The 25,045-nt window shown below is 44.8% G+C and overlaps 2 protein-coding genes across 2 annotated transcripts in view; one reads left to right on the forward strand and one right to left on the reverse strand.

Annotated features, from left to right (window-relative positions):
* Nucleotides 1-18,277, forward strand: LOC110500058 (N-acetylglucosamine-1-phosphotransferase subunits alpha/beta). The gene is made up of 21 exons (XM_036957346.1): nt 1-303; nt 1,091-1,176; nt 1,324-1,443; nt 1,817-1,867; nt 2,338-2,540; nt 2,758-2,822; nt 3,026-3,160; nt 8,048-8,209; nt 8,510-8,689; nt 8,841-9,011; nt 9,211-9,334; nt 9,462-9,659; nt 10,188-11,359; nt 11,605-11,804; nt 12,130-12,349; nt 12,551-12,664; nt 12,764-12,849; nt 14,160-14,258; nt 14,632-14,799; nt 15,677-15,767; nt 16,517-18,277. The coding sequence occupies exons 1-21, from the start codon at nt 172-174 to the stop codon at nt 16,586-16,588; spliced, it is 3,849 nt and encodes a 1,282-aa protein (XP_036813241.1). The 5' UTR covers nt 1-171; the 3' UTR covers nt 16,589-18,277.
* Nucleotides 18,278-25,045, reverse strand: part of LOC110500057 (cholinephosphotransferase 1) — a 14,057-nt gene continuing 7,289 nt past the window's right edge. Inside the window, exons 2-8 of the mRNA XM_021577181.2 lie at nt 24,670-24,817; nt 24,257-24,398; nt 24,013-24,097; nt 23,312-23,443; nt 20,686-20,844; nt 20,267-20,392; nt 18,278-20,052 (exon numbers count right to left, since the gene is read on the reverse strand). Coding sequence (XP_021432856.1) covers nt 19,936-20,052; nt 20,267-20,392; nt 20,686-20,844; nt 23,312-23,443; nt 24,013-24,097; nt 24,257-24,398; nt 24,670-24,817 — 909 coding nt within the window. The 3' untranslated portion in view covers nt 18,278-19,935. The remainder of the gene's footprint in view (nt 20,053-20,266; nt 20,393-20,685; nt 20,845-23,311; nt 23,444-24,012; nt 24,098-24,256; nt 24,399-24,669; nt 24,818-25,045) is intronic.

A 25,045-nucleotide genomic window follows, 5' to 3' on the forward strand; every position in this document is an offset into this window, starting at 1 on the left:
CATCACCATAAAGGAAGTGCAATGTTTGTTTATGTGCTTTGACAGTTTTTGCTAGGTGTCATGTGACAAAGAAGACATCTTTCGTTTTGTAGTGTTTATTTTATATTAACTCCGATATGCTCCTGCGTCTTCGGTGAATGACTGAAGAGATATGGATTGCAAAGGAGAACCATGGTGATAATCAATTCAGTACTGAAACTCTTGCAGAGACAGACCTACACCTGTCTGTCCCATCGCTATGGACTGTACCTCTGCTTTGGAGGGATAGTCCTCATGATCGTCTCTGCCTTCCAGTTTGGAGAAGTAAGTAGCTTAGCTAGCTAACAAGCTAACCCTTGTCAAACGCAATGATGCAGCAGCTGTGTGTGTGTGTGTGTGTGTGTGTGTGTGTGTGTGTGTGTGTGTGTGTGTGTGTGTGTGTGTGTGTGTGTGTGTGTGTGTGTGTGTGTGTGTGTGTGTGTGTGTGTGTGTGTGATACACTAAGTGAAGTAAGTGTGTGTGTGATGTTACACTAAGTGAAGTAAGTGTGTGTGTGTGATGTTACACTAAGTGAAGTAAGTGTGTGTGATGTTACACTAAGTGAAGTAAGTGTGTGTGTGATGTTACACTAAGTGAAGTAAGTGTGTGTGTGTGATGTTACACTAAGTGAAGTAAGTGTGTGTGTGATGTTACACTAAGTGAAGTAAGTGTGAGAGAGATGTTACACTAAGTGAAGTAAGTGTGTGAGAGATGTTACACTAAGTGAAGTAAGTGTGTGAGAGATGTTACACTAAGTGAAGTAAGTGTGTGTGTGATGTTACACTAAGTGAAGTAAGTGTGTGTGTGATGTTACACTAAGTGAAGTAAGTGTGTGTGTGATGTTACACTAAGTGAAGTAAGTGTGTGAGAGATGTTACACTAAGTGAAGTAAGTGTGTGAGAGATGTTACACTAAGTGAAGTAAGTGTGTGAGAGATGTTACACTAAGTGAAGTAAGTGTGTGTGTGTGATGTTACACTAAGTGAAGTAAGGCACGGCCTGTTCTGGCTGGTTATGTTGAAGTATACAATACATTCAGTGGTTAATAATATCATCCCCCTCTCTGTGTGTAGGTGGTGGTAGAGTGGAGTAGGGATCAGTACCATGTACTGTTTGACTCATATAGAGACAATGTAGCTGGGAAATCATTCCAGACTCGGTGAGTAACCCTCTCTGCCCAAGTGCTATCCACTACGGGGATAACCAGTGTTTCACTGTCTCAATTCACTACTCCATATCCTTCCTTTTGTCTATTTACTGATTTGAAATGGATGTGTATCTTCTCTATGGTGTTGTGCTGCTGTAGGTTGTGCCAGCCCATGCCCATAGATGTGGTGTACACCTGGGTGAATGGCACGGACACAGACCTGATGAAGCAGCTACGCGGTGTGAGAGAGCAGCTGGAGGAAGAGCAGAGAACACTGAGGTACTGCACATGGTCACTGGGACTTGAGTTGCACGTCACACACGTTAGGCTACAGAAATAGTATTACGTGATTGCACGCTGAACATATTTGTTTTGGTAAATGGCTGACGGATAGAGGGTTACTGTGGTCCGCTGAATGTTATTAACACGTAAAGCAAGCGGGTACTTATTCACATTACATGATTGAATCGTTCCCATTCATCCTGTTGTGTAGACTAGGGGACCAAATATGTAGTTAACTAATATTGCCAGAGGGAGATTGTGTTAGCTCAAAGGTCGATTTCCAATCACAATACTAGAACATTCCCCAACAAAACATTCCATGCGTTAACGGGATCAGTGCGTTGACTTTCTGGACTGTTTCTCACCATAGGGCACGGCTGGGGAAGAATGCAAGTGATCCGACTGAATTGCCAAAGGACAGGTGAGTGATAAGATAGAAACACCTGTACATTACTGTAGATATACTGTGGTTTTCACACAGTCTTTACATATCTAGCTCAATATGGATGCTTCCAAAAGGGCAGGGAGTTGATGATGAACCATCTTATTGAGAGACAAACTACGGTCGTCTAAGATCAAGGGTTTTGACATCATTGCTGGTATTTCCTGTTTCTCTCTCAACTGAGTGTTTGTGAGAACGGGTCTCAGTGTTGTCGACCAATCTGCAACAACAGGTGGCTTATGACCACAGACATTAAGGCGTGAGATGCAACCACAGCACAAAGGAAGCCTTGTGCAAGTGGTACAAACTACAGCAAGACAGAGCAGGGTTTTGCACTAGCCATAGTGGTTTGGTGGAAGTAGTGATGTTGGACTGGAGTTGTGGACACCATCTTGATGTTTTGTGACCTTTTTGTCTTTCTCTTTATATGTCTGTGTTTCTTTTTGCAGTGTGAAGCCAGAATGTCTGCTGTCCCATTGTATCACAGCGCCCATGCTAGCCCTGGACCCGGCTCTGCCAGGCAACGTCACTCTGAAGGAGCTGCCGTCGCTCTCGCCCTCCTTCTCCGCCGCCAAGCTGCTGCTGCAAGTGGCCAAGCCCCTCCACCCCTCCACCACGGTGTCTGTGGTCGTCTTTCACTCTCAGGCTGATGGTAGAGAGTCATTGAAACAAACACTCCCAACTGGCACTCTACACACATGCTATTTCAGTTCACAGTTCTGCTACCCACTCAGTACGAGAACACCAATCATGTCATCACAGCAAAATCTCTCGCTCTTTCTCTATGGCTCTGTCTGTATGGCTCTGTCTGTATGGCTCTGTCTGTATGGCTCTGTCTGTATGGCTCTCTCTTATTCTCCCTCCCATAGCGGACAAGGCCTACACAGACGCACCCCGTGAGGCCCTGAAGCGCTCTGTCTCTAGATGTTACCTGGTGAGTTACCTGACTCTCTCTGCTATTAGAAGTTCTATTGCACCAGACGTAATCAACACTTCCTAGTCCTTTCTGATTCCAGCACAATTATATGATTGAGCATTTACCCCAATTGGATACACTGGTCCTTACTTAAGGATGAATAAGCAATGGACACAGTCATATGGTAACAATAAGCTATTGTGCTGTTGTTCCTCCTGTAGACAACAGATAAGGAAGCACCAGGTCTGGTCCGCATGCAGAGCCTGGCCTACCTCAGTGGCTTCCCAGCATCCTTCAAGGAGACAGAGCAGCTCAGAGTCAAACTGCCATCTGTTGTCACTGGCAAGATCAAACAGGTAAGACTAACCTAGATGGAAAAAGGAAAACAAATGGCATAATCTATCAGGAAAACACAGTGCTAAGTCAAATACTGTCTTATTTTAGACAGGGTGCTGTATCTGTTATTTCACTAGAGGGCAGTGTTTCACAAAATACAGTATGGCATTTTATCATATGAACACGTTCGTTGTTTTCTTAACCAGGCACAGATATGCCACAACATACTTTATTTACATTTAATGAGAAATGCAGATTTTAGTCAAAAATAATGTACAATTCCAGGATATATTAATATAAGATATAATATGTAACTACATTCATATAGCCACAAGATGTCACCCTTGCTGTACCTCAGAATCATGATTTGAAAGCTAGGCTAGTCATTGCCGTGGTATATCAGACAGGATCCAGACAGAATCTATTGTGTTCAAACTGAACACGGACACTGTCTGTCTGCCATAACCACAAACCTTAAACAATATAACTATACCGAATTAAATGAGTAACACTTAAGCAGAAGAGGTCTCCATCTATTTTAAACCGATATTATGGTAGTAAAGAACCCTGGTTTAGTTTGGCCACGGATTGTCAATCTAATAATTTCCTCTAATCAGAACTCTGAGATATTTTGGGAGGAGGAATGCCAGTAACAAGCCAGATTACTCTGAGATAATAAAATAAAACAATCCAATGATGGTTAACTACTGTAAAAAAAAGACTACTGTAGTTCTGTCTCACCACAGGCATAGTTAGACTATATCCATACAAAGCTACACTGAGTGTACAAAACATTAGGAACACCTTCCAAATGTTGAGTTGCACCTCCCTTTGCCCTCAGAACAGCCTATCAGTTGGGGGCATGGACTCGACATGGACTCAACAGTGCTTCCCACAGTTGTCAAGTTGGCTGGATGTTCTTTGGGTGGTGAACTATTGCTGATACACACTGGAAACTGTTGAGCGTGAAACACCCAGCAGCATTGCAGTTCTTGACACTCTCAAACTGGTGCGCCTGGCACCTACTACCATACCCTGTTCAAAGGCACTTAAATCTTTTGTTGAGACAATTCAATGTCTCAATTGTCTCGAGCCTTAAAATTCCATCTTTAACCTGTCTTCTCCCCTTCATCTACACTGATTGAAGTGGATTTAACGAGTGACATCAATAAGGGATCATAGCTTTCACCTGGATTCACCTGGTCAGTCTGTCATGGAAAGAGCAGATGCTCCTAATGTTTTGTCCACTCAGTGTATATCAGCCTTTTCTAATAACACTGGGCCAACATGTCACATTACATCCATAAAAGTACTTTTGTCTGTATGGAATTGAACAGCCTAATGCACATCAGAAATGGTCACTCTGGTGCTGCTGGGACAATAATTATCACTGAATAAAAAAGGTCTTGGTCAACCTACACTACAACAGAAAGTTTCTGTGATCTACAGACTCCTACAGTGAGCTCTCCTTATCCACCCCCTACTGCCTCTCTCCTTCTCTCTTCTCTTTCTCTGTCTCTCTCTGTCTCGTCGGGGGTCTTGTGACAACAGAAGGGTATTAGGGTGAAACCCTATCTTGGGGAGCGGCCAAGGGGGTTAACATTAGAACAACTGTTTTGGGTGGCGTGGTGGCAGGCAGCACACTGAAAGGTCACCAGGATTTTACTGACCTTCCCTTCTCTATCCCCCTCTGTTTCCTCTTTCTATTCCACCCACTCACTCCTTCTGTCTCACATAGACCTTTCTACAGCCCTCACAGGTGAGGTAGCCTTTATAAGCAGAGTGTATGGGGACAGGAGGTTCAGGAAGGCTGGGTGGGTGGGTGGGGGGTCCATCCGTCTGTCAGTAGCACAATGCAGGGATCCAGTTTCAGTGGTCTTCCTGGTGCTGTCGGGCCGATTCTGTGAAGAGGGATGAGCAGAATGCAGAGAGACTGTGGGGGAGAGAGGGATGGGCAGAATGCAGAGAGACTGTGGGGGAGAGAGGGATGGGCAGAATGCAGAGAGACTGTTGGGGAGAGAGGGATGGTCAGAATGCAGAGAGACTGTGGGGGAGAGAGGGATGAGCAGAATGCAGAGAGACTGTGGGGGAGAGAGGGATGGGCAGAATGCAGAGAGACTGTGGGGGAGAGAGGTATGGGCAGAATGCAGAGAGACTGTGGGGGAGAGAGGGATGGGCAGAATGCAGAGAGACGGAGGGGGAGAGAGGGATGGGCAGAATGCAGAGAGACGGAGGGGGAGAGAGGGATGGGCAGAATGCAGAGAGACGGAGGGGGAGAGAGGGATGGGCAGAATGCAGAGAGACTGTGGGGGAGAGAGGGATGGGCAGAATGCAGAGAGACGGCGGGGGAGAGAGGGATGGGCAGAATGCAGAGAGACGGAGGGGGAGAGAGGGATGGGCAGAATGCAGAGAGACTGTGGGGGAGAGAGGGATGGGCAGGGTGGTGGTGCTGAGAGATGGACAGTATTTATAGACGGTGTTAAACTGAGTGGGATGGTGATGAAAGCTGCCCTACGACCCCCATCTGCTCACACTGTCGCCTAGAAAATACTGCCCTCCGTTTGTGTGCTCCTCTAACTGGCATGTTGCCATCCACACGTGTTGTGTGTTATTCATTTATAGCTAACTTGTATAGGATAGCCAGTCGTTTATGTACTCGAGGTTAGAATGTGCAGCTAGTGTGTCTGTAGAGAATAGACTAAAATGGTAAATCAATCGAAGCCGTAAAGTACAGCTACATTCAAAGCCATGATAGTCACACAGGAGTACTATTTTGGTGGGAATTCCTTACGTTTCTTTGTTTATGTGTGTCCTTTTTTAGGTCTTTCAGATTCTGTGTTGAACAGAGAGTGCGAGATAATGACCGTGGGGAAAGATGGAGAGAGATTTTATCAAAGGGCAGTAGACTGGGTTCAAACCCCGTGCTGTTGTGGGAGGCGTGTGCCAGGAGCTGCGGCATTATCGCCAGACCAGCCAGGCCACGGGGAATCCATAGACGCATCATTTCCCCCGTTCACCTCACTGGCCTTCATCATATGACTGGAATGACCCCCTGGTTATATTGTAGGCCAGTTCTTCCCGATTGGTGTCCTCCAAAAATATTATATAATTTTTTAAAAATAATTTCTTGTTGGACAGAAAATACTGTTAAAACAGCAGGAAAGGAACTCCAAGTGTTTTTTTAATTTGGGGAAACTGGTTCCCAAGTATTCCCACGCTTAATAGAGACACGTGATCGTATACAAACGTAAGCAAGGTTTATAATGATGTTTTAGTCAAATATTACATCTGTTTGGGCTCCTTCCGGTCTATTTGCAGTCTACAAATGATTTGTAATTATGTTTTGGCCCGCCAGCCATCCTCCCAAGAACAAAATCAGCTGAATCTAGTTGATGATCCCTGCTGTAGAGTCTGAGACCCGGGGCGGTGATGGATCGATGATCGTATGACATTATGAAGCCTCCCCTCCTCACTCAACACTACTGTGACGTCTTGCTCGGACTCTTTTTTTTTTAGTTGTGTGAAAATATTGACCATGTGTTCGCGCACATGGTCAAATATTTACTAGGCTCTGGTGTGTGTTAGACTCTTGTGACACACACAAGATTTGGTTTGGGCTACCCAGATTAGGTATATTTTAGGCTTCAGCCTTTTCCTTCCAGAGCATGTGGTTCAAGGTTTTAGTGTAGTTGTGGTTTGTACGTATACACCTTTGTCTCAGCTGACTAATGACGTTTTTAAACAGTAATGAAATAGTTTCAAATGTCAGGAGTAGGAAAAACAGCTGATGTTTGGATCCTCTGGTCACTATTGACATTGGCTCATGATAACGGGTATGACAGGACCTTAAATACCTCAACTAAACGCCGGCGTCTTTTGATGGGCTGCTGACGGGCAGATGTGGACGAGAATGTTGATGTTACTGCCAATAGCCAATGCCTTTCCGAGTAAAGCTATATAAAGCCATGTTTACTATTGTCTTTGTGTTACCGTGACATGGAGGTGTGTGTGTGTGTGCGTGCACTTGTACAGACACATGGAGCTGTGTGTTAACAGCTCCTATAAAAGGGGCTAATAAAAATGGACATGTGATCTCCAGTTGGCTGTCCCTGCCTCATCTTAGGGATTTATATAACAACAGGAGCAGAGGAAAAAGCATGTCAATGGCTGAGAGGGAGACAGGCAGCAGGAAGGTGTTTGGGTTCTGGCTCAGTGGTTTGTGGGCTGCCTGGAAGGCTAGGGACTAAGGAGATGAGGGAGTCGGGATCGATGGTCATGAGAGGCAACGACTGAAATGACACGTGCACACGCAAGGATACCAAGCCATGCCTTCCATTCCAACCCTGAGATCAATACCAGCTCCCCCACACAGAAATGACATCACAGAACTTTCCAAGACCCCCCTCCCTCCCTGCCACACACGCACACTCCCTCACACTCACTCTCGTTCCCATATCCACACAGCCATGATATTGTTTAGTACCTCTTGAAGGGTACAGTGGTTGGTGGAGACGAGTCCTCTGCTTGGATGTGGTCCATCCTTTAAACTGGCCACGGGTCAGAAGTTATAGGTCAACATCAAAATCAAATTGCTTTGAACCCAGCTCACGTTCAGCCTAGTAGTCTGTGTATGCACCCGTCATGTGGTGGCTTTGTTTGTCATCTCTGTCACACAGAATTATTCCCAGGGACAGGAGCGGTAACCAAAGTCACAATAATGGATTTTAGGCCCCACGTCATATAACCTTTGACATGGCCACTACGTCTAAAGTGGTCCATAAAAATATATCTGGCTTGATGTCTGTTTGTCTTGTTGTGGAGGTTGCCACACTGACATGTCAGTGTTTCTCTCTCTCTCTATCTCTATCTCTATCTCTATCTCTATCTATCTATCTATCTATCCATAGTTCCAGCTGTATACGGAGGCCAGTATCGCCCTGCTCCACCTGAACAGCCCTCAAGACTTTACTGACCTGACCCAGCAGGCCAAAAAGAACCTGACCCTGGACGGGAAAGAGCTGAGCATCAGCGCTGCTTATCTTTTCTGGGACCTGACTGCCATCACACAGGTAGGACCTCACTCTGCCTCTGTCCCGTCACCCACTATCTATCAGGGAAGATCAACAGTGTAGGTGAAGAGGAGCTCTAACTCTTGTTTAATGCAGTTGCACTGTTCATTCAGGGTGTAGTAGGTATCACTGAGTGAAACTAAACTGCTGGACTGAGAACTTCCATTGTTTTTTACCTATTTGACCGTGAGGATAAAATACAATGACATGTAGTGCTAACATTTTGGATTGGTCTCTTTTCAGAGCATAGTAAAAGCGTGTCTCAGACCACTCTGCTCTGCTCTCTGCCCCCCCCCCCAGTCCAAGCAGGACGAGGACGTCTCGGCCAGTCGCTTCGAGGACAACGAGGAACTGCGCTATTCGTTGCGCTCGGTGGAGAGACACGCCCCCTGGGTGCGGCACATCTTCATCGTGACCAATGGGCAGATCCCCTCCTGGCTGAACCTGGACAACCCCCGCGTCACCGTGGTAACACACCAGGTACACCTGAGACCTACAGTACTACTCTCACAGATATGATTGTTGACAATAACAGAAAATAAGGGATGTTGTGACCGGAGCAGGAAGAATTCTGGGCCTGTAGTTAGGAAAAAAAAATCAAAATTGCCGTATGATTGTCTCTCCTGTGTAGGATGTCTTCCAGAACCACACCCACCTGCCCACCTTCAGTTCCCCTGCCATTGAGACCCACATTCACCGAATCCCAGGCCTGTCTCAGAAGTTCATCTACCTCAACGACGACGTCATGTTTGGGAAGGACGTGTGGCCTGACGACTTCTTCAGTCACTCCAAAGGACAGAAGGTCTGGGTCTAGACTTCAAGTGTTACTAGATACACGGTCTTGAATTCAGCTCACTAGCTCAAGTTTATGCTAATGTAGACTCATGATCATTTCATCTAAATATCTCGCTAGCATGAGATTGGGTTAGTTCTGCTATTTTGTATATTGCAATATTGTCTTAACATCCCTACTGTACCTCGCCTGTCCTCTCTCCCGACAGGTGTACCTCACCTGGCCGGTCCCTAACTGTGCTGAAGGTTGTCCAGGCTCCTGGATCAAAGATGGCTACTGTGACAAGGCCTGTAACAACTCCGCCTGTGACTGGGATGGTGGCGACTGCCTGGGTGACAATCTCTCATTTATCCCTCCCTGTACCAGTCTTGCCTCTTCTCCTTCTTCCCTTCTCTCCTCCGTCACAACTCGTCGTTCACTGAGCTTTCTATTCTTCCTGTTCTCCATCCCACCACACAGGAGCTGGGGGCAGCCGGTTTGGGACCGCTGTGGGCGGAGTGGGTAATCAGCCCTGGCAGTTTGCAGGAGGTCTAGGTGGCATCGGGGGCGTGTCCAGCTGTAACCAAGGCTGTGCCAACTCCTGGCTGGCAGACAAGTTCTGCGACCAGGCCTGCAACGTGCTCTCCTGTGGCTTCGACGTGGGCGACTGTGGACAAGGTGAGTGTGATCTGAAGTAGGGCCAGGAGTTTTTCTTAATCACCTGACCTCAAACTCTGTGCTTTTATTTATAGCAAAGATATTGATGACTAACCCAAGATGCGTTATGTGCCGTTTACAATGGGAGAAAATGAGCACAGTGGAAAGAACAAGCAAAGAGATGGGCAGTGCCAAGCACGAGCTAGCCAGATCCTATTTAACATGCATTTACATATGTTTTGTGAGGGAACGCCTATTCCTTGAAGTGCGCATGTACAATAACTCAATTCGACCCTTGCACTCCTTTTAAACCACGTAATAAAAAAAACATTGGCACAGTGTCAAGTCTACAAAACTTATTGCAATTTGTTCGTAACAGATTCTACTTTTGTGAAGAGAAGACTCTAAGATCTAATGTTTCATTGATGAGAAAATGTGCAGAATGTCGGCCAAGTGTTTTTCCTGATCTGGTCATGTTAGCTCATCCAGTGAGGTGGAAGAGCAGTGATAATCATGCATCGTGTGTTTGTGTGTGTGTGTGTGTTTTAGATCACTTTAACCAGCTCTACAGTGTCACCCTGCTGAAGAACAGGACCTCGTACACCCTACCGGTGGGTGAGACCAGGCCATACTTCAGCTTTGCAGGCGTGGCTCGCCGGGTGACCGAGGCCCAGGTCAGCGACAACCCGGCCGTGCGCCATACCTCGGTGGCCAACAAGTGGAAGACGGTCCACCTGCTCCTCCACTCGGGCCACAATGCCTCGCTGGTCCACTACAACCTCACTGTCCAAAGGGATGACGACAAGGAGTTCTCCCTGACCTTCAGCGTGGCTGTGGACACCCGCCAGCTCCCCCAGCCCAACGTGTCCGTGTCCGACCCACTCCACAAAGACGGATCCAAAGAGGCCAAGCCCACCACCGCCACCGCAGAGCCTGAGGTCCCTTTCGAGGATGTCCCTCTGGAGAAACAAGGTCCTCGAGTCCTGAAGATGCCACCTGGGGAAAATGAGGTGATTGTGGATGTGCCTGCGCTAAATGTGTCCCTGCTACCGGCGGCCTTGCAGAGTGAGCTTCAGAGGCTGCAAGGAAAGCTCCTGTTGGGTGACATCACTATGAAAGGTTATAACCTCACCAAGGCTATACTGCTAGGGCCGTACAAGGCTCTGGCCAATCGGGGCCCCAGGTTAACACCAGCTGACCAGATCAAACCCCAGGACAACCCTTTTAAAGACCTAGTAGGACATGTGGTGAGGAGAGAGGCAGACACACCACAGCTAGTGGAGGCTAACCCAGAAGAACAACACACTCCAGAAAGAAACGGAGCAGAGAAGACCAAAGAGCCAGAGAGAACCGAGGCACCAGAGGAGGTGCCCAAGTCGAGCATCGTTGGTGAGAAAGAGAAACAGAAAGCACAAAAGACTCCAGAAAGCATCCCAGTTCTAGTGGATGGTGAGTTTCCGAAAGCCGCTAAAACCCAGGACACCACCGCCACAGAGAAACCTCCACCGTCCTCCAAGCTGCTGAGCACCCTGGTGGGCAGCATGTCCAAAGCCAAGGGCTCAGAGGGCCAATCGCAGCAGGCAGGGGCTGAGAAGGGACCGAAGGAAGGAGCAGAGGGCGCCCGGGGGGTTCCTGTGGGCCGGAAGCTGCACCACTACACCGCCACAGACAGAGGCTTCCTGCCCTGGGAGAGACGGAAGTACTTCCAGGACCTGCTGGAGGTGAGCTGGGGTTGGGTTGTAATAATGTCACAAGGTCAGTCAGGAAAAATCCTGGCTCTTGAGATGAAGAACATAGAATCGAGAACAACCGTGCATTGGATTGAATCGCAAACACTTTACTCAGAAACGGTTTAACTTTTTAATTTTCCAAATGTAAATGGGAATCTGAATGTTATCTGAATTTGATCAGAATGTTAATTGTGTGTTCTCTTATTGCTTTCTGGCTCTTTCTATGGCTGCTATAGGAGGAGGAGCGTCTGGAGGGAGAGCTGGCGTACCAGGCAGACAGCGCCGCCGCTGGCCGGAGGCTGCAGGACACCTTCGCCGACTCTCTCCGCTACGTCAACAAGCTGCTCAACGGCCAGTTTGGCTTCACCTCCCGCAAGGTCCCCGCCCACATGCCCCACATGATCGACAGGCTCATCATGCAGGAGCTCCAGGACATGTGAGTAACAGGAAATTATGTCATATGGGAAATACTGGGTTAGTAATATACCGAAGTAGCTGTTGTGAGTGCTTGTCTAACAGGAGCACTCATTTGTTTACCTCGTTATAGTTAATTTGTTTTTTTATTTTACTAGCCAAGTCCGTTAAGAACAAATTCTTATTTTCATTGACGGCCTAGGAACAGTGGGTTAACTGCCTTGTTCAGGGGCAGAACGACAGATTTTTACCCTGTCAGCTCGGGGATTCGATGTTGCAAACGCTCTAACCACTAGGCTACCTGCCGTTGCTGAACAAACTGATATGTGAATGTCTCCACCTTTCAGATTCCCACAGGCGTTTGACCTGACGTCGTCTCACCGCGTGCGTCACCCGGAGGACATGCAGTTTTCATTCTCCTACTTCTACTTCCTGATGTCGGCCCTGCAGCCGCTCAACGTCTCGCAGGTGTTCGACGAGATCGACACGGACCACTCCGGCGTTCTCTCTGACCGCGAGATCCGAACGCTGGCCACTCGCATCCATGAGCTCCCCCTCAACTTACAGGTCAGTAGAGAAGTCTGGGTGTAGAAGATCAGGTCCCCGCGTGTCCATGTTGTCTATCATCGAAGGCCAAAGTGATCATAGATCGGCACGTCTACTCTGAGACACTTTGTGAATACCGACCTTGGTTTACTCCTGTTTTAAAAGCTGATCTCAAACCAGTGGTACAGTGAGGTTAATGTGTTAGCGTGTGGCGGGTTGCAGGATCTGACAGGTCTGGAGCAGCTGCTGATCAACTGTTCTAAGACGCTGCCCACCAACCTGACCCAGCTGCATATCGTTAGCCCTACACAGGAGGCATACTACGAAGCCAGCATGGTGACTACTCTACACTGCCTCTTTGCTGTGGCCCAACAACATTTATAAGCTGTAGTTGACTTGAGGTGCAGAGACTGATTCATGTATTTGAATCCACAGCCTCCCGTCACTAAAGGTCTGGTGGTCCACTGTAAAGCCGTCACGGAGCGCATCCACAAGGCCTTCAAAGACCAGAACAAGTACAAGTAAGTCCTGTTCTAAAAAATGATATGTAAAAAAAAAAATCTATGTCAAATGTGTGTAACAACAAATGAAAATTCTGTAAAAACATTTATTTTTGTCCTCTGAAGGGGGGGTGGTTGGGTCTATAAAAAATAAAAAAAATCAAGTCCTGTTCTCTACCATCATCCACGGTCCTTAACTCTTGATATTCCCCATCCCGGATCCGGGAGTGCAATCATCGCCTGACAATAATTAGCATAACGTAACGGACATAAATATCCATAGAAATATTCCTATTCATGAAAATCACAAATGAAATATAGTGAGAGACAGCTTAGCCTTTTGTTAATCACCCTGTCATCTCAGATTTTCAAAATATGCTTTACAGCCTAAGCTAGACAAGCATTTGTGTAAATTTATCGATAGCCTAGCATAGCATTATGCCCTGCTAGCAGCAGGCAACCTTGTCACAATCCAGAAAAGCAATCAAATTAAATCGTTTACCTTTGAACTTCTGATGTTTTCACTCACGAGACTCCCAGGTAGATAGCCAAAGTTCATTTTTTCCCCAAAATATTATTTTTGTAGGCGAAATAGCTCCGTTTGTTCTTCACGTTTGGCTGAGAAATCAACCGGAAATTGCAGTCACGAAAACGGCGAAAAATATTCCAAATTAGCTCCATAATAACGACAGAAACATGGCAAACATTGTTTAGAATCCATCCTCAAGGTGTTTTTCTAATATCTATTCGATAATATATCCGTCGGGACAATTCGTTTTTCAGTAGGACCGATTGGAGTAATGGCTACCTCTGTATTTTACGCGAGAATCTCTCTCGGAGCCACCATGTGACCACTTACGCAATGTGGCCGCCTACGGCTATTCTTCAACATAAATGCGTAAAACTACGTCACAAAGCTGTAGACACCTTGGGGAATACGTAGAAAGTGTAAACATGTTCATAGCATACTCACAGTTCAATAGGGAGTCATTGGAACGCAGCGCTTTCAAAACCTGGGGTACTTCCGGATTGGATTTGTCTCAGGCCTAGATGCCTGCAACATCTGTTCTGTTATACTCACAGACAATATCTTTACAGTTTTGGAAACGTTAGTGTTTTCTATCCAAAGCTGTCAATTATATGCATATTCTAGCATCTTGTCCTGACAAAATATCCCGTTTAAAACTGGAACGTTTTTTTTTCCAAAAATGAAAATACTGCCCCCTAGTACCAAGAGGTTTTAACTATATATATCACCCATCCTACATTTTCTCTGGATATCCTGATCTGATTTAAGATCACAGTAAACATGGAAACCTCTCCTTTGACAGGTTTGAGATAATGGGCGAGGAGGAGATAGCCTTTAAGATGGTGCGGACCAACGTGTCCCATGTGGTGGGCCAGCTGGATGACATCAGGAAGAACCCCAGGTGAGGTTAGAGAGTTGGGCCAGTAACCGAAAGATCACTGGTTTGAACACCGGAGTGGCTGAGGTGAAAGATCTGTCCAGGGGCGCTGTACAATAGTGACCCTGGCCTTGACACCACTCCCTACCGGTGTCTCGGGGAGTTGGGATATGAAAGACACATTTTCATTACACACTTGTGTGTAACAGAACAAAGATGAGCATTATATATTTTTTTTAGCATTACCTCTGTATTTTCTGTAGGTGTCCAGCCTAGTGCCTGCCTAATTAATATGTACTACTACTTCCTGTTTTATTGTTATACTACCTTTTCATATGACCATTTGACCATGATGTTGTTGATTATGATTTGACCACATCACTGTGTTTCCTCACAGGAAGTTCATATGTCTAAACGACAACATTGACCACAGCCATAAAGACGCAGGGACTGTTAAGGCGGTGCTGAGGGACTTCTATGAGTCCATGTTCCCCCTGACCTCCCAGTTCGAGTTGCCCAGAGAATACCGCAATCGCTTCCTCCACATGGGAGAGCTCCAGGAATGGTAGGACTGGAGTGGTTTATACTAGACAGGGGAATGGTAGGACTGGGGTGGTTTATACTATAGTTGAAAGGATATATTGGAGTTTATCAGTTGAATATGTGATCTGCATTTAGTTACATTCTTTTTTCATTATACCATTAATTGTTGGCAGTGCAGAAGCACAATGTGCACACAGTACAAGATGACTGTACAGATACTTTTGTCAATCGTAGTGTCTGTCCTAAATGATAGATGGACAGATATGTTATCTTACTGTATTAGTGCCATGTGAGACAGAGGTCTCTCCCCATTTCTCCCAGAGAAGAATGAAGGATCCTAGCTGTCAGCACCTCCGAGTGCAGCACTGCTGTAAATGATCGCTGGGAATCCAAGGGGGTTATAGTGGGATCCTGCTCTTATAGCGCCAGGCCTGAGCTGGAGGAATCTATCCAGATACCGAGACTTTAAAATTAGACTCGTATGAGCCACACACATGACACTCCAAGAGTCACAAGGGTGTTAGTGAAGTGACAGGCGGGTGGTAGCAGAGGTCCCCTGATGTCACATTGTCACCCCTTTACCCTGTCGCCCTCTCCCCTGGAACCACAGGCATTTCATTATGACCTTTAACCCTGTCACCCAAGCCTAAAATATTGAATAATTGAGACTGGACTCTGAATATGATAGTAGTGACTTTCGTCGAGTTTCTGTTTTGTATTCATTGATACTTCCCAAAAACATTTTACCCTGTCAATCACCCAATCAATTGTCATACTGGAGCCTAGGATCAGAATATGAGAGGGATGACTTTCAGAGAGTTATCTGCCTTGTCATGTGTTCATTGATGACACAAAAATAGTTTGTTTATTTTTGCTGTCTTACTGTCTCTGTCTTACAGGCGAGTATATCGGGACAAGCTGAAGTTCTGGACCCACTGTGTATTGGTGACTCTGGTGATCTTTACTGTCGTCTCCTTCTTTGCCGAGCAGGTCAGTAGGACTTTACACTGTCATGTATATTTCCGCCTCGCTAATGTAAACAGCACACTTGTTGCTTGTGATTTAGCACTTAGTTAGCTCCAGGGCTCCATAGAGGGAGCTCTACAGGGGCACGTATCCCTCACTATCGGTTGAGCTTTGGAATGACTGAAATGGTGTCACTGAAATGAGACTGAAACCTGTCCATGTTGGACCGTGAGCAGTGGGTGGTGGCTGAATGTTTTTTATTGTTGATCATGGCACCTGTCAGATCTGAGGGGGTCGGGGTAAAGTTTCTCCTAATAAAGGTTAATCGCCAGAGCGACCGTGGAGGAATGGGCAATCCACACTGTGCACTGGGCCATTGGGACATGGAGGAATCTGAGGGAGCCGTCTTGTTTTTGTACCAAGAATCATCCCTCTCCTCAGGCTTAAGGCTCCACTCCTCCTTCCTTTTCCTAGGCATCTGGTGCTTTGTTTGTAAACTGCCTCTTGAAGTTGGAGAGCTGTTTACATCTCTGTGGTTTATCGGCTCAGGCCTGGACCAATAAACCACCTTCTGGTGACTTTACAGGACTTAAGTTGACTCTCCCGAAATGCTGTTGCCCTGATCTGTTCAAAGGCAAGAAAAATAGAGCAAAAAGCTCCCGCTCAGAGCCACATGCTGACAGAGGAATGTCGCTTCCCTCTTTTTCCACTCATCTTTCAGTGTTTGTGTGTTTTGTGACGCAGTACTTTGTGGTATTTTCTTCTTCCCTCAGCTGATTCTACTGAAGCGCAAGCTGTTTCCCAGACGCCGGGTCAGCAACGATGTCAACCCAGAGCGCGTGTGAAGAACGAGGGAAAGACGTCCTAATCCTCCTCTCTGCATCCACCCTCCTACCTGTCCCCTCCCTCCTTGAGTTCAAATTGAAGGCCATGCAGGGGTAGGTGGTGAGCGAGGAGGGCTATCCCTATATCTCGAAACGTCCTCATCTGGGATTGCATCAGCATGGCTGAAGGAGAGAGGGACTCTTGTAAACAACGTCAATCATGTGTGGCGGGTAAGATGATTGACGGGCATCACCTGGCTGGGAGACGCTGGAGTGATGTCGTGCCAGTAGAAGAAGCCAGAAACCAGACACTTCTCTTCTCTTCCACCAGGGGTGCCAGAGGGACTTATCGCCCACACGCCACCAACACACCAGGCTGTGGAGAAGGACACTCACTGACTGAGCCAACTATGTGCTAAACTGCTCCAGTCCAGTCAGTGTGGGCAGTGTGATTGATGTACTGTTAAAACCATGATCTGGAAGCGATTGGCGGGAGACACCATCTGTGGTTACAGCACTTTAACCGTGAGAGCTGTAACCTTGTGATGCATTCCAGAGGTTAGGTTGGACACTATTTTATTTTATTTTATTTTTTAAAATTGAACCTTTATTCCACAGAAGGAAAAAAGGGATCGGGGAGGGGAGGGGTTAATCAGAATAACAGGAATTATGCCATTTGACCCGTTTCACCTTGTCACTCCTGGTCAATGTCTACATTCAACATAAGTGCCTTATTTTAAAGAGTGGTGCCAGAAGTATTCCAGTTAGACTGTATGACCTTGTTTACCCATTGTCCCTGCTTGCCTTTTAAATGTCTTGGTTGGATTTGGTATTTACATGTCATAAGTGATTTCTTTCAAAGGCATGGGGGGTTCTGGGTGAAAAATGCCACACCGGTTGTTTTTTAAAATCGTGAATGTTTCACACAGTAGACCACGCAGCGATCAGCCATCCACACAGAATGTGTCCCTGTGGGATACTTTAAGTATAGCTCTGCTAGTGTCTGAAATTCAGATCTCTTCAGCATGCTCCGTAATGTCTGATTGTGTTGTTCAGTGAATGCGTTCCTAATGAATGCCACGGAATGTTAATTTAGCTCCACAAGTGTTCTACTACTGACCCTCAGTTCTTTTCTGATTCTATGGTCTCTCTGTTGAGCCTTCCATGCCTGAATTTGGTAGCTCTCCCCTCCGTTTACAAGCGGTGCATTGTGATGTTAATTATGATAAAATGTGAATGATTGCTAGCAGCAGTAGAACCATGATAATGTTTTGCTGCCCTACTATTACTGAATATTTGTAGTGTTGGTGTACTGTGGTATGCAGTGTGCCAGATTACACAGCCTGGTCTCAGTCTGGCACACTCACTAGTATATGTAACCAAACGTAGCAAGATCACTTAAGGCAAATATTAGGAGCGTGAGCATATATCTAGCAACCCAAAGGTTGTGTGTTTGGATCTCATCAGACAATTTAAGACATTTGTAGCTACTTTGCTAACCCCAGCTAACGTTAGTGCTAGCTACAAATGAATTACATTCCATACTAAATGGAGTGCCACGGATTTATGTACAGAATACAACATGCTCTGAGACCAGGTTGAATTACAACAATGGGTGGTATGCGTCAAATTCACATTTTTTGTTTAGTCATCACTTTGGCTCATCCCAAAATCAAAAATAAACCTGACTCGCCTAGTCATGAAACTGAATTTCTTGAATGGAAAATATTTATTACAATAATTTAACTTGTTAGTATAAAGATGTTTTACTTGTAGTGAACAGTACAATACCATGTGGCCTTTTCAATGCATAGTTTCAAAGTTCACCTTGAGTTCGAACCCTGATTGAACAAAAACAGGTGGCTAACATTTCCAGACAAAGTCATTGAAATGTCAATCTGAAGGCTCTCATTGGAATTCGACCCGCCAATATATCAAAATGTCCTTTTTAGGGCCATATTCCTAGAGTAAGGGTTCTTGATTTTCTTTGTTACATAAACATGACCACAGGGGCGAAACATCCGCACCGTTGCATCCCTTTGTCTTTCTATCCTAAAGTTGTTGAGCAATGACCATTCAGCTCTGCCCCAAAACATACCATTCAACAATCACAAATCATTGAATTTAATGTACCCAAATGCATTCATTCACCTATACATATTCTAAATGTGTGATGAAAAAAGATGGCTTCCAGTAAAACATCAGTGTTACATATTGTCTAATACTTCAACCATAAATACTGGTTTCATAATGATGCAGAAAAGACAAACATTTTAGAACTCGTTCTTAAAATATTCAGACATTTTTAAAATGAAACAAAAGGATTCAAAGAATTAGCCCTTTAGGGAGAAGAACGTTGAAAGCAGACAGGACTCTGGTGTTAACGCATCACCAACATGACTACAAGGACTTCAACTGGAGTTGAGGTTACGGAGGGTGTTGGATACACTGGAAGGGGATTCACAGTCAGATGGAAGCCCATGTAGAAGAAATGTCACTGTTTTCAGCGTTAACCCAGACCCTTGCCCCTTAACCTGCAGTCCTTGACAATTAGCTTACCATACCTCATTAGGAATGTCTCATTCTACTTCAAACTTCATTTTAGAAGTTATGAGGTTGAAAGGTTGATTTATTTTGTATTTCCTAGCCCTGATTAAGTTAATTTCATGTCAGATTGGGTCTCATTCATTCATTAAATAAATAAACATGACTAATGAATGATTTCAAGAGCAACAATATCAATTTGGGCAATGATCAAACATGTTGAGTTATCACATTGTTTTTAACAAGAGGCTGTGAAGACATGAGTCTCGTACTGTAGCCTCTAACTTTACAGCATTGAATATAGGTCAATTAGTTAGGAATATGTATCAATTGAGAAAACAAATTCAAGAGGGAAAAATACAAAGCAACCATCTGATCACTGAGAAACATTATTTGATCTTTGCCGAAAAATGTATTGTAGCTGTTACCCATAGTGTATGATTTGAATGAGCTGGAAATAATGGCAAATGGTGCGCTTTGGATGTTAAAACCTGTCTGACATTTACCAAATCTGAATCTCAGATTACCTCAGGTAGTGATTTACTTCCAAAATGGAGACAAAGAAAAACCAACCAACTTATTTCCATGCCAGCTACTCTGCACTCATCCAGTGAGATACAGACCAGTGTGTTACCCTTGACGATGGCTCTACTCGGGTAGTTGTGTCATTACCCTAGTGTTATTACAGACAACCTTTAGTCAGAGGTGGTCACTGTGTCAAGGCTGCTGAGGTTTGGGGTGGAGGGGACCTCTTTATCCTCATCTGCTTTCAAGAGCGGGGCGGCGTCCTCTGCCTCCCCCGCCTCCTTCCTCCGGGCAAAACGTCAGTCGTGTTTGGGGGCAGCTTGCGCCGTGATGCTGAACACGTGAATGCGCAGGTGAGAGGCGATCTGGATGCACACGCCTGTGCAGTAGCGCGTCAAGTCAATCAACGACAGGACCTGGGGAGGAAATAAGGACTGGCATGAGAAATGTACTTGATGCACATGGGGCCTAGAGTTGTTCCCCGTCAGTTTGTGGTTAGGGGAAACTCCTGGTCCTATCTATATGGAAGACAACTGAAATGGGTTGAAAATGACACCAGACCTGAACTAAAACATTGTTTTGATGACAGAACTACAGAATCGTAAAGACAAATCTGGGGTGAGAACTCACCATTGCGATCCAGAGGACTATGTGCTCGTCGATGAAGCTGTTGAAGTACTGGTTGAGGAAAAGGAGGCCAGGCCCGATGAAAGCCGTGTCTGGGAGATAAAGCTCACTCTTGGTCATGTGGGCCACCTGACACAAGGACAGAGGAACACACAAGGAACATACAGATATTGGAGGAGGAGCAAAGCTAATGAATGAGCTAAGGTAAACACTGGTAAGGCTTTCGCTGTTACATATGGAGGTCCCATTTATGAGAGGGGAAAAGTATTCATTGCTTGCTTGATAAGACACTCCAGACAAATATATATTTTTTAATGCATTTCCCTTCAGGCAGTAGAGTCAGTAGACTAGAGATATTAATAGATTGAGAGATGACAGCAAAGTAAGAAAGTGAAGACTATTATATTAAATGGAGCTCTCACAACTAGCTTGTTGGCGATCTTGGCGACGACCATGCCGAAAGTTAGGATGTAGAGACACGGGTGCAGTTCAAAAAGCTTGTTGGATGACTTCTTGAAGATGATGAAGGCCAGTGTGAGGATGAGGCCGATGTGCATACCTGGTGCCAGCACACTGGTGTCCTAAGGGACACACAGCAAAATAATAATTGTTAACCTAGAATAGAAGCCAAAAAAAATTGTTTGTCCTATTGTCCTAAAATGTACAGTGCCTTCAAATGAAATCAAACTATTTATACAGCACATTTCAGACAAGGAATGCAACGTAATGTAAATTACAGTAAAAAAACAACAACGAATAAACAAACAATGAAAATAAAAGCTGAAATATTTACTACACAACAAACAAACTGAACAACTAAAAATCACCCTGAGAAAAAGCAAAGCTAAAAATATGGTTTCAGACCTCTTAAATATGTCCACAGTTTCAGCCCCCCTCAGACAGTTTATTCCAGAGGCTGGGGGCATATAACTAAAGGCTGCCTCTCCATGCCTCTTGATCCTAGGCTTTGGGATAGTTCAAAGCCAAGTGCCAGAGGACCCGAGGGACCTACTGGGTACATAACTTGAAAGCACTCAGAAAACATTGACACCCATTGAGTTTTTCCACATTTAGTCACTACGAAATTTCGTCAGCCGGTGATTGTCAAGCAAATAATTCCTGTGAGACCTGCAGTTGACTGTTAATTAACAAACACATTTAGTATCTCCTGGCTTCCACACAAGTATCTCCTGGCTTCCACATAAGCCACCTTTGGAACATCTACATTTTAAATAGTCTAATAAATCCATGTAATATAGCCTACACCTTCACAATAATTCCATTATTTATTTTGGACATGTCTAAAGAAACATGATATGGAGTCCATTTCAGAATAACATAATAAACTGGAGTAGAGGTCGACCGATTAATCATGGTCAATTTCAAGTTTTCATAACAATTGGTCATTTTTGGACGCCGATTACATAGCATTCCAAGAGGAAACTGTGTGGCAGGCTGACCACCTGTTACGCGAGTGCAGCAAGGAACCAAGGTAAGTTGAAAGCTAGCATTAAACTTATCTGATAAAAAACAAATCAATCAATCTTCACATAATCGCTAGTTAACTACACATGGTTGATGATATTACTAGGTTAAATAGCTTGTCATGCATTGCATATAATCAATGCGGTGCCTGTTAGTTTATCATCGAATCACAGCCAAACGGGTGATGATTTAACAAAAGCACAATCGTTGCACGAATGTACCCAACCATAAACATCAATGCCTTTCTTAAAATCAATACACAGAAGTATATATATTTTAAACCTGCATATTTAGGTCAAATAAATTCACGTTAGCAGGCAATATTAACCAGGTGAAATTGTGTCACTTCTCTTGCGTTCATTGCACGCAGATTTAGGGTATATGCAACAGTTTGGGGCGCCTGGCTAGTTGAGAACTAATTTGCCAGAAGTTTACATAATGATGACATAACATTGAAGGTTGTGCAACGTAACAACAATATTTAGACTTAGGGTTGCCAGCCGTTTGATAAAATACGGAACGGTTCCTTATTTCACTGAAAGAATAAACGTTTTGTTTTCAAAATGATAGTTTCCGGATTTGACCATATTAATGACCTAAGGCTCGTTTTTCTGTGTTTATTATATTATAATTAAATCTATGATTTGATAGAGCAGTCTGACTGAGCGGTGGTAGGCAGCAGCAGGCTCATAAGCATTCATTCAAGCTTTACTGCGTTTGCCGGCAGCTCTTAGCAATGCTTGATTCACAGCGCTGTTTATGACTTCAAGCCTATCAACTCCTGAGATTAGGCTGGCAATACTAAAAAGTTCCTATTAGAACATCCAATAGTCAAAGTTATATGAAATACAATTGGTATAGAGAGAAATAGTCGACGAGTCATAATTCCTATAATAACTACAACCTAAAACTTCTTAACTGGGAATATTGAACCTCCAACTTTCATATGTTCTGAGCAGGAACTTTAGCAGATTAATCGGTATTGGCTTTTTTTTTGATACTCCAATAATTGGTATCGGCTTTTTTTTGGTCCTCCAATAATCAGCATCGGCTTTTTTGGGTCCTCCAATAACCGGTATCGGCTTTTTCTGGTCCTCCAATAATCGGTATCGGCGTGGAAAAATCATAATCAGTCGACCTCTACACTGGAGGTGCTTACCGAGAAGACCGTGAATGTTCCCGAGTGGCCGAGTTACAGTTTTGACTTATATCTATAGCAAGCCCTGAAAATGGTTGTCTAGCAATGATAAACAACCAATTTGGTAGAGCTGGGAGAATTTAAAAAATCATAAAATGGGCAAATGTTGACAAAGTAATGACTCAGGGGCGCGAATACTTATGTAAATGAGATATTTCTGCATTTCATTTTCAACACATTAGCAAAAATGTGAAAACGTTTTTTGAATTAATTGTAACAGAAAATGTGGAATAAGTCAAGGAGTATGAATACTTTCTGAAGACACTGTATATGCAACATCTTACTACCACACCAGCTGTTTAGGATTAAGTGTAATAAAAAAAACACTAATCAACCCAAAAATGTAATTACATAATAATACTTACAGCCACAGTGGAGCCGTTCTTCCCGACGCCCCCGTTGAGGATGACGTGGAAGTAGTTATAGCAGGAGTACACGGCTCCCCCTATGATGCCCAAGATGGGGAAGGCATACAGCTTCACCCCAAGGACAGGTAACTACAAAAGGGTAAAACGACCAAGAGTTTCAGTTAACAGAACTAATCAACTTCTGTCACAACAGCTAGCGTTGTTTACACCAATAAGCTGTGGGTGGGCGGGGCATGCTGCTGAGGCCATGATGGGAGGAGAAGCCAATAATATTGCGTGGTGACATCAGCTTTTTTTCTAGCCTGATCATGTGATCATGTCTCTGCCGCGGTGGATTAGCTACCCATAATTACCTTCTTCTCACTTCTGATTGTGGCGTTTAGTCGTTAAGCCTCCACAGGCTGCACAGAGTGAAAGTGAAACAAAAGGACTATTTAATTACTAGTAGATTGTTGTTGTGGGGTTGGTTGGTTGAGTGGTTATACAGTACATGTTAAGGATTGGTTGTGTTGTCTTATGGTGTCAAGTGTTGGTGTAAAATGTGTGTCGTCACATAGTGGCAAATGTTGGTGTAAAACGTCCAAGTCTCCAAATCCTATAGCTTAGTTGACAGAAAAGGAAAGAGAGAGAGTGTATGAGTGGGTATGGGTGTGTGTTAGGTTTGTGTGCATGGATGGATAAATGTATTGAAGCCATACCCTGTAGTCCCAAAGGGCCACTCCACCAAAAGCTGACATCACATACATGACAACGATGGCAATCTGGACCTCTGTCACATCAACCCTGGGTGGATAGAATTTATAGAACTCATAGGTCAGAACCAGACTGTATATTTTATGAAGCATGATGGACTAGACTTAAGTACTACGTCAAAAACAAACAGTTGTTATCTGCACAGCAACAGGTAACCAAATAATATAATTGGGCATCATTCCTACTTACAGGCCAAAGCGCAGCGTTCCAGAAACATAGGTTTGCCAGTGTGCACAGAAGAACATGAACATCCCCACAAAGCCACAGAAGAACATCCAATCAGGGTAGCTTCCTACCCCACAGGATATACATGTTCCCACAGAAACAAACACTGCAGACAGAGAGACAAACAGAGAGAGAGAGAGAGAGAGACGAGATGAGAACTAATGAGTAACAATGTGTCATATTTCTGAGGCATAGTACAATGTATGTTGTCAATCAATATGACACACTGGTTGCTATGACTCTAAACATTAAATGCAGTCTAGTCCAGACTCTAGACAAAAGTACAGGGAAGCCCCACTGCTTGAAATACACACTTGGTCAGGTACTGTAAAGCACCACAAATTAACAGGCACATTTTTTGGGGGGGGGGACCGCACCTGTGGAGACAGCATCACAGCCGTGGTCAAAGAGCTCCCCCAGCGCAGAGCTGCTGTTTGTCCTCCGGGCCTGCTTCCCATCGATGGCATCCAGCGACTGATAGATGAACAGGCCCAACGCACTCAGGATGAAGGCCCATGCTGGAGCCTGGAAAGAGGAAGGGAGGGGGGGGGGAGGAGAAAGGAGGGAGAGAAATTTGATTAAAACAAGGGGATGGAATGTCCTGGTTTCTATTTCAACTAGGACAAACTTTTCCTCCACCATCCCCCGTTGAAGGGAATGGTCTCGGTCTTTGTCTTCTGTGTAAACAAACAGACTTGTTTACATGAGATGCAGGGTGTATTACCAAATCAGTGAAGATTGAAGAAAGCCACG

Source organism: Oncorhynchus mykiss, chromosome 21 (genome assembly GCF_013265735.2).
Source record: "Oncorhynchus mykiss isolate Arlee chromosome 21, USDA_OmykA_1.1, whole genome shotgun sequence".
Classification (NCBI taxonomy): Eukaryota; Metazoa; Chordata; class Actinopteri; order Salmoniformes; family Salmonidae; genus Oncorhynchus; species Oncorhynchus mykiss.

Excerpts from the sequence above, each read along its gene's own strand:
- LOC110500058 (XM_036957346.1), top strand. The coding sequence starts at position 172 with ATGGTGATAATCAATTCAGTACTGAAACTCTTGCAGAGACAGACCTAC. Across the intron at positions 304-1,090 it reads CTGCCTTCCAGTTTGGAGAA|GTGGTGGTAGAGTGGAGTAG; the intron begins GTAAGTAGCTTA and ends CTCTGTGTGTAG. Across the intron at positions 12,850-14,159 it reads AAAGACCAGAACAAGTACAA|GTTTGAGATAATGGGCGAGG; the intron begins GTAAGTCCTGTT and ends CTCCTTTGACAG.